Source organism: Hydra viridissima, unplaced genomic scaffold, assembly GCF_058129835.1.
Source record: "Hydra viridissima isolate aposymbiotic clone 2 unplaced genomic scaffold, HvirCarnegie_v1 scaffold_21, whole genome shotgun sequence".
Taxonomy (NCBI): Eukaryota; Metazoa; Cnidaria; class Hydrozoa; order Anthoathecata; family Hydridae; genus Hydra; species Hydra viridissima.
This window is the reverse complement of record NW_028324320.1, coordinates 838,732-853,045: the sequence shown is the minus strand read 5'-3', so window position 1 is coordinate 853,045 and position 14,314 is coordinate 838,732. Positions and strand designations below refer to the sequence as shown.

General features: G+C 19.4%; 2 protein-coding genes across 11 annotated transcripts in view; one reads left to right on the top strand and one right to left on the bottom strand.

Annotated features, from left to right (window-relative positions):
- LOC149876388 (uncharacterized) overlaps positions 1 to 14,314 on the bottom strand; it is a 471,199-nt gene that overhangs the window by 166,580 nt on the left and 290,305 nt on the right. For 8 of the 10 annotated variants that reach the window (XR_016448744.1, XR_016448743.1, XR_016448745.1 and 5 more), the window contains one exon: positions 13,182 to 13,310. Coding sequence is in view for 5 of the 10 variants with exons in the window: in XM_090075465.1 (XP_089931591.1) it covers positions 13,182 to 13,310 (129 nt within the window). In the remaining 5 variants the exon portion in view is untranslated. Of the gene's footprint in view, positions 1 to 9,844; positions 9,908 to 11,488; positions 13,311 to 14,314 lie in introns of those variants that run through there. The other 2 variants (XR_016448746.1, XM_090075462.1) reach the window with 2 other exon arrangements.
- Positions 1 to 14,314, top strand: part of LOC149876398 (uncharacterized) — a 209,502-nt gene that overhangs the window by 181,537 nt on the left and 13,651 nt on the right. The window lies entirely within an intron of this gene.

Here is a 14,314-nt window from a genome sequence, read left to right as displayed (position 1 = left end):
GAAAATATTTTCATATTATCTTGTTAGCAGAAAAAATAAATATTTATATTTTTCTGTTATAATATTGAAAAATTTTCTACTATAAAATGAATTATATACCTTCATATATTAATGACAGAATCAATAACGTAATTACTATAATAGAAGAATGTATTAATAAAAACGACGAAACACAATTTAGTGTTAATGATATTATTATGTTTATATCTAGTATGGCTTATTCTATAGACAAAAAAAATAACAAAATAGAAAATATATTAATGTATCATAACGAAGCGCTAAAATATATAAATGATAAAAAAATAAAAAAAGAAATAAAAAAAAATATATATAATTTTATAAATGAAATAAATACTTGTGATAAAATAAAAAATATAAAACGCCCTAAAAGACCTAAAATAGCTCATGTAATAACAAACAGAAAAAACTATTTCTCTAAATGGATAAATAAATTCGAAGTAAATACAACTGATATAACAAAAAAAGATTTAATTAATTACTGCAACTATGTTATTAAACCTTATTATGATATAATGAATATAGATTATAATTTAGTAACTTATACAAATTTAAAACGCGCTATTAAAGAAATATGTAAAAATGATAAAAGTAAACGTATAATATCTAATATATATGATTATACTACTCCATTATTAATGATTTTAAACGATAAACCTATTCCTTGTTTTACTAATGAAGAAAATAATATATTATCTTTTTACTTTGAAAAATTAGATACTGAATTTGAGACACTAGATTGTATTGCTTCTAACGAAAAATATTATCCATCTTTATTAAAATTTTTAATTAAAAGATATTTGTCGCATATTAAAACAGGTACTATATATAATATATATCCATATTTACCTGATCCATCTAGTGTTGAGCAAAAATCTATGTTTGATAAATTATTATCAAATACTAATATAATAGAAAAAAAAGAAAATAAATAAATATATATTATTATATTTTTTATTTTGATTTTATATTTAATATTGTTTAAAATAAAATGAGTAATAATTTAATATTATCAAATGAATTAATAACATCAATAAAAGATTACGATGATAATAAACAATTATTATATCTAAGTAAAAAATGCTGTGATGAAAAAAATGCTAAATTTACTATTGAAATAGTATATATACCGATAAAAATAAAAGAAAATAAACATCAAACAATAGATTATGATGAAAATAGAAAACTATTATTTAAATCAAATATCGAATATATATTAAAAAATATAAATAATATAGATGATTTTGATTATAATAATTTATTCGAAATATTTTTAAATCATTTAAATAAAAATTTTTATCTAAGTATTATTGATGTAATGTATAATTCTCCAATAAATATTTATAATAATAATATATCTTGTTCTTTAGAAAAAGATTTTACAATAACAGAAAATTTACTAACACGTGAAGATCAAGAAGATAAAAATATTAAATATATATTATCAATTATTACTATTAATAATTTATTTAAAAAAATTAATAAAACAAAAAAAAATATATATTTTTTAAATTTTAATTTAAATAATACTGATAAACATTGTGTTGAAAATTATAAAGAATTTAACAATTTTTTATTAGAGAATTTAGAAGATATAAAAGAAAAAACAATAAATAATGAAAAATTAGCAACAATTAAAAAAGATTATATTACAATAAGAATAAATGAATTATTAACTAAAATTTACAAAAATCCTATTTATTATTATTATCATCATTTATATAAAAAATTTGTAAATATTTTACATGATATTATAAAATTTATGGGATTAGATTTAATATCGAATAATAAATATTTATCTGAATTAAAATTATCAGAAATAGAAATTAATAAAATAAAAATATTTATAGAAAAATTAAAAAATAAAGCAGATAAATATATTATATTATCAATATTTAAAATTGAAAAATAAAGCAGATAAATATATTATATTATCAATATTTAAAATTAAAAAATAAAGCAGATAAATATATTATATTATCAATATTTAAAATTAAAAAATAAAGCAGATAAATATATTATATTATCAATATTTAAAATTAAAAAATAAAACAGATAAATATAAAGAAAAATATTTTTTAGGAAAAAAATAAACATTAATATTTATTTTTTTTTTATAATTATATATTTTATGCTATTAAATTTATTATTTTATGTAATAAATATTTATAATTTTTATATTTATCATACTCATTAATATTTAATATTAATTCTAAAATATAATATAATAAAGAATTTGTATTTATTTTAGCTGATAAAAAATCGTTATCAGTAATAATTTTATTATTATAATATTCTTTTTGTTCTTCAGTACCTATTTCTATAGAATCATAATTTTCAATATCTTCTAAATTGAAATTAATGTCTTGATTTCTCATTGCTAATAATAAATTATTCATTTCTTTAAAAGTTGTAGAATATATTTTAAATTTAAAATTATTATTACAAGCAAATACAGCTGCTTTAAACAAACAGTAATATAAATAAGTATTCTTTGTAGAATCTGCAGTAAAAATATTTTTAATATTTATATTTTTTTCTTTAATGTTTTTATTATTATTGACTATAATAAAATAATAATTATTTATTTTTTCTATAATTATTTTAGATAATAATTTTGCTAATTTTTGTAAATTATCAGTCATATTATTATTTATTTCATAACATTTTTTTATTGCTATTATATTATACATATGTAAAGGATAATCAATGTCAATATAAATATTATTTTCATTATTATTTATATTTTTTTTAGGAATAATATATAATTTATACTCACCAAGATTATTATCCGAATTTGTTTTATATAATAATTTAGATATTGAAACTGCATTAAAATAATCACTATATTTCATAACATTAATAAGTTTTTCAATTTCGCTAAATTCTATTTTATTATTCATTTTTTTTAAAAATATAATTAGTAAAATCAAATTAGATTTACTATCGGATATAAGTTTGCTTCAAGTTCATTTCTATTTTTTTTTACTTCATTATAATTTAAATTTAATATAGATATAATTATATAATATAATAAATAATTTATATTATCTTTAATATTATCTTTATGAATTTCATATATAATTTTATTATTATAATAGTCATTTTGTTCTTTAGTACCTAATTCAATACTATTAAATTTGTTAATATCATCTATATTATTTTCTTTATCACATTTGAATAGCTTTTCCATAGTTGCAAAATATATTTTTAATTTAAATTTATTACTATACGCTAACATTGCTAATTTATATAAACAATAATAAAAATAAGTGTTTTCTATAAATTTATGATTACTAAAATTTTTTTCAGTTATACTTTCAAATTCTAGATTATTTATATTTCCTCTATGCGTTATAACTATATAATAATCGTTTATTTTTTCTTTAAATAAATCGAATAAAAATTTTGATAAATTCAATTTATTATTATAGCAATTATTATTATATAATATATATTTAATTAAAACTTGATAATTATTTTTTGATTCTTCAATAATAGTATTAGGATCTTTATATTTTTCACTTTTATAACGATAACATAAATTACATTCTATTTCTTCTTCACTATATAAATTATTTACATCAATTAGATCAATATTCTTATTTTTTATAGATTTTAGATTTTGAAAAAGCCATAATATTCCTAGTGAAGTTTCAAATTTACCTTGTTTAAATGTTCCGTCATCAAAATTATAAGAAATAAGAATACTAGTAATATTTTTTATTTCTTTTTTTAATTTTTCTAAATCAGAATTTATAATTTTGTTTTCCATTTTTAAAGGAACTGTTTTTAAAAGTACTATATATACAAAATCAAAAAGATATTTATAATATTGATTTATATTTTGTTTTAAATCTTATCATTATTAAGATTTATTATAAAAAACAGTTAAAAAACATTTTTTAATAAAGAGCTGCAGTAAAAGTAAATATTTAGTTATTATTAGAAAAAATAATATTAGAATATTATTTTTTATTTGCTATTTATTTTACATATATATAATATTACATTAGTAAATTATAAATTTATATTTTTTTTCTATTAATTCTGTTAAATCTTGATATTTAAAATAGCTCTAAAAATATTTATTATATTAAATTATTGTTAAAAGATATTTTATTTAAATATTTATTATAATAATACTTTTGTTTTTTGACGCTAATTTTACTTAATTATATATTTATTAATATTTTCTATATTCATTTTCACTTATTTAATATAATTTAAATTTAAATTTATTATTATAACCAATTTTCGCCAAGTTAATCAAACAATAATATAAATATATAATTAGCAAAATCATTTAAATCTAGAATTAGTAGTAAATTATCAGTTAAATATATTATTATATAATAATAATTCATTTAATGATTTTGCTAATATTTTTCCAAACAGTGTAATAAAATTTATTTTAATATGTTATAAATATCTTATCTTAATGGAAAGATATATTATATATATAATAATAGCAGTAACTGTATTACTGTTAATAGTAATATTTTTATATATGAAAGGCGTAATATCATTTAGTAATATATTTAATAAAAATACTAATACTGTTAGCACCGCCTCTATTACTAGTAGTAATAAAAAAAGTAATAATAGTTTTGATTCTCAGTCTAAAATGATAATGAGCGCTGAAGATAAACTGCTAAATAACATAATTAATAATATGTAATATTTGTATTTCTTAATTAATATATTAATTGATAATTTGATTTTATTATTTTTTTTAAAATATTAAATAACTTATGGCAGAAAAAAAAAATAATATAATAAAATTTAAGATTAAAGACGAAATATTATTTAAACCTAAATATATATTTCATAATAATGATAGTAAAGATATAACATTAAATAATAGTAATATTAATGATTTTAGCGGCAATAGTTATTCTTCTACTAATGCTGTATTTAAATTTACAATAACAAATTATTGCGGCGAAAATATTATTAAAAATATCAGCAAGATAGAAAACTATATAGAAAATGATATTATAATAACAAAAACAGATGATATTAAACATTCAGATAATAATGCAATAGTATTTAAAATATTTGTACATAATAATAATAATGATTCTAATATAGCTCAGCTGCAAAGATATGAAGATATTCTGCTAGGAAATGTAAATATTCATGGATTTGAACATGTATTAAATATAGGCTTAATTAAGTTTATAAATCCAACTAATATATATAATAAACAAATATTTACTGCAATTTGTATGTCACCTTTGTATGAGCAAAGAAAAAATAATACTATTCTTAGCGAACAAAACACTAACAAATATACATTATTATTTAAATCTCCTATATTTAAATCTATAATAGATAAAGCATATAATTATAATAGTGTTATGTCAAATGGTATAATAAATAATAATATTTCTTCAGCTAATAACAATGAAAAATACATTATACATGGCGACGCTAAAACACCTAATATTATGTTTAACGGCGAAAAAGAAATACCATGTTTAATAGATTATGAATATTCTTTTACTGTTAATTATAATTTATCTTCTACAGTAGCTCCATGGAATATTTATATATTTACACAAAACGACTATATAACTTTTCCTGTTCATTTATTGGTTTTTTCCGCTGAAGATACTTCTCATATTATAAATAATCCAGTATTTTTTCTAGCTGTAAAAGATATATTAGCTATAAATTTATCTTATATCTATATAGCTATAAATAATAAAAAAGTACAACAAGCAGAAAAAAATAATCCTACTCAAGTAAAAAATAATTTGTTACTATTATACGAAATTTATGGCTGCTACGTAATGGGATATAAAAGTTTTGGTATAGAAAAATTATCTTTGATTTTTGGCAGCGAAGATGCAAAGATTATAGATAATTTTATAAATATAACTCTATATTACATCAAAAGAAATTTAATAGATAAAAAATTAATTAACTATGATGATCTTATTCAAACATATCGCGACATAACTAAAAGCTATGAAAATTTTACTATATTAAACTACAAAACAAAAGATAATTCTATAAATTATATACCTGCTGAAGAGAAAAATATATTAGCCTTCAGTATGACTATGTATGCTAATATGCTAGAATATATAAAAAAATCACGACTTGATAAAGATTTAAGTAAAATAACAACATTTAGTGTAATGTTTTCTTCTTTCATTGCTCGGTGTAAATATTATAAACTTTTTAATAGTAAAGATTTGCTAAAATTTATGAAGAATGAGAATAATTTTAATAAAATTGCAGATGATATTAAACGTTATATTACTAATGACATTAGTATATTTAATCCTAATAAAACAGATAATATAAAGCGAAATTTATATAATATTTATAATATAATATTAGATATGGATAAAAAAGGCAATATAATTTAATAAATTTAATAAATTTAAAATATATTTTTTTTCCATGGTGAAAAATGTATATAAATAATACAAGCATGTATACTTTTACTAGCAATTTATTTAATTTTATTAATGATGAGCCTGGTATAATTAGTAAAGAATTTGAGGGAGTAAAATTAAATAATAAATGCAGCAGTAATATGTTATCTTCTTACTGCATTTTTTATCTTCAACATGCTAGATTGACTACTTCTACTATTACTGTTAATCCTACATCTACTTTTATTGCGCCAAATTTACTTATACATTATATAAAAATAAATGATAATATTCCTATGATAGCTATCTCGCGGCTAAACTTAGTAACAGATAATGATTATAAAAAAACTTATTATTATAAATCTAACGATATAAGAACATTTGACGCTAATCTAGTTAATATAGAAATAGTAAAATCAGAATTTCCAATAGAAATAACATTAATGTCTGCAGATAATATATCAGATGAAACAGATATTTATTCATATGAATTTATAAATAGCCCGAATTTCAATCTACTTAATTCTAGCACGCCAAATAAAGACAAAAAAAATATAATTAATATTTATCATAATTTTTTATTTCAAGGATTGAAAAAATCTCCTATAATTTAAATATATAATCTATTTATTTATATTATAATAAATGTAAAGTTTTTAGCGGCGGATATGTGTTATTATTAATAATGTCGCATGAATTATTAGTAAACTTATTATCATATGTAGTAAATAAAAGCTTTATTAATTCTTGATTATCTATACTGAATTTAGCATTATTATGTATTGTATTAAAACACATATCATTATTTGTTATTTTTATTAAATTATCTAAAGTATTTTGAGTAGGTACAAGTTTAATATGAACTGCTCCAATGAAATTTTCTGGCTCGTTTTTATTTGCATCATTTGAATAAGATTTAGTTAAATATGCATTAATACTTCCGCTAAAATTAAATTTATTTGAGGTACTTTCAGTAGTATTATTATTAAATAGCTGTTGTGTTTTTTCTTGTTGCTGCTCCATAAAATATAAATGTATTGTTTAATTAAATAAAAAAAAAATAAAATTTATATCAATTAATAATACTATATATTTATTTTATTTATATTAATTTTATATTTTGCGGTGTTTTTTTAATGAATATAATATTAGAATTATTTTTTAAATTTTTTCTATGTTGTTTATTATTTAAAAGTTCAAATGTATTTATAGTTGGATGCATTAATTTAGTTTTTTCATAATTTGTCAATATAAAATGCCCGTCAACTTTATAAGGAACTTTAACTAAATTTTTCACAATATAAAAATTTTCGCTAAGATAATTAATAGAAGGAGAATATTTTATTACCACTTTCTTTATTTCTATATAATCATTAAAAATATTATTAATCATTATCTATCTATTAATAATAATTTTATTATAGTATATATATTATATTCAATTTTTTTTTCCTCTATTTGATTTGAATTTTGACCCCCACTAAACAGAAAAAATATATTAACGCCTAATATAATATGTTTTTGAATAAATATGTTTATTATGCTCATACTTATTATTATTCCATAGTCGCGGTGGATATATAGCGGCGTTATATTCATATCTTTTATGTTTTATATTCTCTTGTTTCATTATAACTCTCATTAGCAATATTATTATAATAAATATAGCCGCTACAAAGAAAAAAATTATATATTTATTTATATTTAAATCCATTTAATATAGGAAAATTATTTATATTTTTTGTTATAATCAACAAATAAACTTTCTCTTAACTTATAAATTATTGTATCTGATATTCTAGACCCTAGCCATATATCTAGCTGATTTGCGTTTTCGCTAAGTTCTGTAAGATGTACCGCTATACAATAAACACCACATTCTGTATTGCTTTTTTGGTGCGAGATATTATTTGTTATAAAAATAGGGGCCTCAGTATTTAATTCAGCGCTAATAGCGAGCATTTCTTTATACTGCTTTTTACACCAATTTAATATATTATCGCAAGCACTTAATCCATTACTGTCAAAGTATAATATTCTGTTTGGCCTAATTCTCATATTAATAACAACTGTAACCCAATGTTTACCACTTTCATTATAATTAGCAGTATTAAAAACTACACCTATTATAGATATATTTTTCTTTATAGCGTCGCGTAAACTAAAATCATTTAGAGTATCATTAGGACAATCCATATAATTCTGCGGCGATGTTTTTAACGGATAATAGTGTGGATACTGTATAGAAAATCTAAATAATATAGAATCTATTGTTATATTTGTTAGCCATTCTCTAGACGATCTTAAAGCAGGTAATTTATAGAAAAATTTCTCTACTTTTATTATCTGTTTATCGTCAAATTTCCGCGCATCTCTATTAAACGCCGCTGAAGTATGTAATAATTCACCTATAGTAGATTTACCATATATATTTAATACACTATTTATAATATCTTTTTTCTTTGATTCACTTATTAAATTAATATTATTAATATCATTATTATATAAGTTATTATTATATTTACTTGCTAATTTGCAGAATATATTGATAAGATCATCACTTGTTTTATATTTAGCAGTTATAATTTCTTCATTTTCGCTATTATCTTTAAACTCTTTAGCATCAATACCTAGTAATATTTTTATTAGTTTAATAGCATTATTATTATCCATAAACTTTAATGATATTTTTTCATCTGCGCATATTTTTTTTAACTCATCGTTTATATAAAATATATCAGGATCATACCCATATTCATGCCTATAATCATCTATTATTTTTAAAATAACCTGATTTATAGTTCTATTATCTTTACTGCCGCCTTTAATAATATCTTTATAGCAAATTTTGCGCAATCCTTTGATTATATCTCTTACAGTATACTTTTCATTAGCGGTTTTTAAATCATTATGTAAAGTTGTTAGTGTTTTATTAAATCTGTTTGATCCTTTTGATTTATATTCATCTTTTAGTTCAAATCCATAAGTATTAGCAGATAAATCATCCATTAATTCATTTAAAGCTTCCTTGAATGATATTAAATTTTGCTCCCATTTATCGTTTTTATTATATAAAATATCATCTATTTGTATATTTTTATTTACGCGACTATTATAAAATTTACATTCAGGCAGGAAAAATAATGCTAACATTATCTCTCTTTTGTTATTGAGAAAAACTTATAATATTTATTTATACTATTTAAAATTATATAAACACTATTTTAATGACAAATATTCTAGATTTAGAAGAGATAAATTTTTTTTATAATTACATAAACTTAAATTATTTATTTACTTTTCTAAATAAAATGAAAGTAGAATATTCAGGCACTTTAGCCTATAAAAAAACAACTAATGACAAGTCGCTAATATTATGCGATGTATTTATGTTTGGCGATGATTCATCATCAGTAAAATCAATTATATGTTTTCCAGCGCATGACGACGAAGAACATTTCAGATTTTTTTGGCACACACATCCTAATGCATCAGCGCTACCATCAAAAGAAGATATAAAAATATTCATTAATATAAATAAACATATGCAAAATATAAAAAGCAAAGAAAGAAATATAAAATACGCTTGTGTTGTATTTAGTGTAGAAAATATAAGTGTAACATATTTTGATGAAGATAATAATAGTATATTATTATTATATAAGTATAACAATAGTTTAAATAAATTAGAATTATATAGCGCGCATTGGGTGAAAAATTAATATATATATAATTTATATTAAATTTAATTAATTTTTTTTTATTTATTTAAATATTAACCACGTATAAAAAAATAATATATTAATATTAATATTTTTTTTTGCCAAGATTTTAATTTAGTATAAATAATATATTAATATTAATATTATTAATATTTTTTTTTAATTTAATTAATTTATTTAGTATTTTTTTAATTCTTCTGCAATAATTTCTTTAAATTGTTTGCTTAATAAAAGCGATCTAAGTTCTTTGAAATTATTATTACTATATTCTGCAAAAGAAAAAAATTTTTCTTTATATTCTGTTTTTTGCGGTGAAAAAATATCTAAAAATTTATATCTTAGATCATTAGATGTAGCAAACAAACAATCCAATATAGAATTTAAATTATTAAATGTTTTAGATATATATATTTGAAAAGATTCTAGAAATTTATAATAATTATTACTATTATCTGTATAGTAGTATTCATAGTATATAGTATATACTAATCTTATAAACAAAGTAATAAGATAATAATATGCTGCTACAAATTTACTCAATAAAGGTTTTATTTTATTATAAATTAATTTTTCAATTAAACAACTATCATTACAATTATTAAAAAAAGCTATATTTATACAATTTTGAAATTCTTTTATAATATTGCTCCACATAGTTGATAAATTATAATCACAATTTTTATTATTTCCGTTAAATTTATATAATTCAAATATTATAAATTTTACTTTATAATATCTAATTAAATCAAGTATTGATAAATATATACATCTATAACAATTATTATTAGCATTCTTTTCATAATCATTACAATTATAATTACAATTAGAATGCTTAAAATTTATATTTTTTATTAAATATCTTAAATCTAAACAATAACAAATTTCTGTAAAATCATTTTTTTTCATTTTATCTAATATATTCTTATATATAGTTTTCATATATTCAATATTTTCATTTCCACATTTAATATTTTTTTTAAATAGTTCTATTGTTTTTTCTATAATGTGTTCTTTTATTTGATAACATTCACATATAAGTTTTTTTTCATTTTCATCCCAATTAATATTATGTTTTACAAATTTACATAAATTTGTAATAATATTATTATTTCCATTTGTTTTTTTAATTAGTTCGATTAAGTCATTATAAGCTATTATAGACGATGATAAACTAAAATCATTTAATTTATTATAGTTTATTATAGTAGGATTTATAAAACAATAATCAGTTAATTCTAATTTTTTAAGTTCTTTTATATAATCTGTAATATTATTATCTTTATTCATTTTTTTGCTTAATAACTATATTTTTAATATAATTAATTAATAAATTTAAATAAATTAATATATATATATATTTTATTTATATTAAAATGACTGATAATAATGATAATTATAATAATAATGACTCTAAAGAGAAAGAAATATCAAAGAAAAAATTAATTTTAATAGAATCTAATGTTACTAATATGTTTACACGAATAAATGAAATAATAAACAGTATTAGAAGAGAACCAGGTTTAGATACAACTTTACTATTTCATCAATTTCTTCTTTATGAGTTTACTCGCAAGTATCAAATTAAAAATAGTAAAGGATTATTAGCTTATATGGAATGTGGTTCAGGTAAAACATTTACATATACACCTATGATAGCAAATGCCGCCGCTATAGGTAAAACTACATTCGCCTTAATACATAAAACTCAACATGAGTATGTTAAAAGAGTTTTAATGCAAATGATACCTAAATTTGGTAAAAAAGGAATACAAAATGTAGAAAATTATATGAATAAAAATGTTAAATTTATCTCATTATCTAAAAGCGACTCATATAAGCAAATGATGATTGAAAATGAAGAATCATTAAGTGATTTAGAAATTAGAATTAAACTAGAAAAAATTCTGACAGATAAAAATAATAGAAATATAAAGTATATAAACAATAAACTTTTTATTGTAGATGAATGCGATGCTTTATTTCATAAAACTGTTCATGGATCGATTTATGCTAACTTATTTTACGAATTTTTAAAAAAACTTAATGCAACTAATAGAATTTACTTTTTTACTGGCACACCTATAAAAAATGATCCTTTTGAGCTAAAATTTTTAAACACATTAGCTGTAGATACTGGCGGACGTTATAATCCTTTAATACCTGAAACATTTGAAGACTTTAAAGTTATTTTTACTAAAAATGACGGCAGTATAAATAATAAAGAACTTTTTATGCGGCGACTTTATGGACTTATATATTATACTCCATCAGAGGAAGAAACAGTAGATATACCAAATTTAGAAGGACCTGATATTGATTTATGCACTATGAGCGACAAAGAATTTTCTACTTATATGACATATAGAATGATTGAAATTCGCCAGAGCAGAGAAGATAAAGCACCTATAACTGATTCGCGCGAATTTACAGTTAAATATGGCAAAAAAGTTAACATTTCTGCTTCTAATGAAAGCTTTAATTTATGTATATCGGGTGTTAAAGAAAAATATAGTAAAACAATAGATTATGTAAAGGCTACAAAACGTATGGCTATAATATATATAACAAGGCACTCTATACTGCCAGAATTAATACGCGTATTAAATGAAAATAATATTAAATTTGGAGTATTAATAGGTGAAACAAAAATGGAAAAAAGAGAACAAATAATGAAAATAGCAAATTCTAGAGACAATATAAAATGCGATCTATTAAAAGTTGTTATAATAAGTACTGTAGGTGAAGTTGGTTATAATTTTATGAATGCTACTTTAGTTATTATGTTTTCACCGCCACAAACTAAAAGCTCCGAAATTCAGATATATAAAAGAGCTATTAGGCCAGGCTCATTAGCAGATATGCCTAAACAAGATAGAATAGTTAAAGTAGTTATTCTTGTATCAGCTATTCCTACAAATATTAGCGATGTTCAGTGGAATATATATATACTCAACTGTCCACGCCTAGAAGATGAAAAAAAGGGTACTCGTGAGTATCTAATGTATATTAGAAATATAAAAGATTTTAACATACACGAAACTTTCCTTACTGCTTTAAAAGAAGCTTCAATAAACTGCGACAATAAAAAATATAGCTGCTTTGGCTGCCAGTCAAATAATATGCCGCTATATACTGATGATATATTTCTCGACGTTGAGTCGCCATCTCCATGTATAGCCTATGAAAAGGTAAAGAAAAAAGGCTCTTCTATAATTGTTAAAATAGATAACATAGAGCGAAAATTCTTTTATACTACTGCTGAAAACGGCGAAATAAATATTTATGAGTATATGCCTTTATTAAATGTATCAATTTTAGTCGACAAAACAGATAAATATGAATTATACAATAAAGTTTTAAGCGAAATTAATAAAAATTGATATATTTTAGTATATAATAAAGAAATGACATCACTTAGCATCAATGACGAGTATTATACCTGCAAATTAATTGTTAACTTAATTACAGATATAGATTTTAAAACAAACAGTAAAGACTTTATAGAAAAAAAAATATATGATTTATTTTTAGATAAAATAATAAATAATAATGTATGTATTGATATATTAGAAATAACAGAAACAAATAGATCTTTATTACATGATGATGATATTATAACAAATGTTTCAATTAAATTTAAATATAAAGCTGCTAATTTTAATGTTAATAGTATAATATGTAATTTTAAATTAAATTCAGATATTAAAAACGATATAGGTATATGTAGTTTTAATAATATAACTGCTCGTGATAAAAATGATCAAATATATATGTATATAACAGGTATTCAAAAATTTAATAAAAAATATATAGAAAAATATAAAGAATGGGGAATAATATTAGAAAAATTAGCTGCTATAAAAGCAGATGATAAATTATATGGTATTATAGTTGATGTAAAAATAATGAATATACTTTTTTTAAATTTAATTATATCGCCGCTTTATTTTAAGCCGCTTTATATAAATACTAATAATTATGAGGAAATTAATATAAAAGAACTAAATTCTCTAATGATAGAAGATAAAGATTATATAGAATCAAAAAACGCCGCTACTGATAATAAAATAAAAGTAAATCTGTTAAGTATTATTACTAATAAACTAAAAGAATATAGCAAAATCGCTGCTAAAAATAATTCTGGTAATTATTATTATTATGTAGATATATTTGATATATATA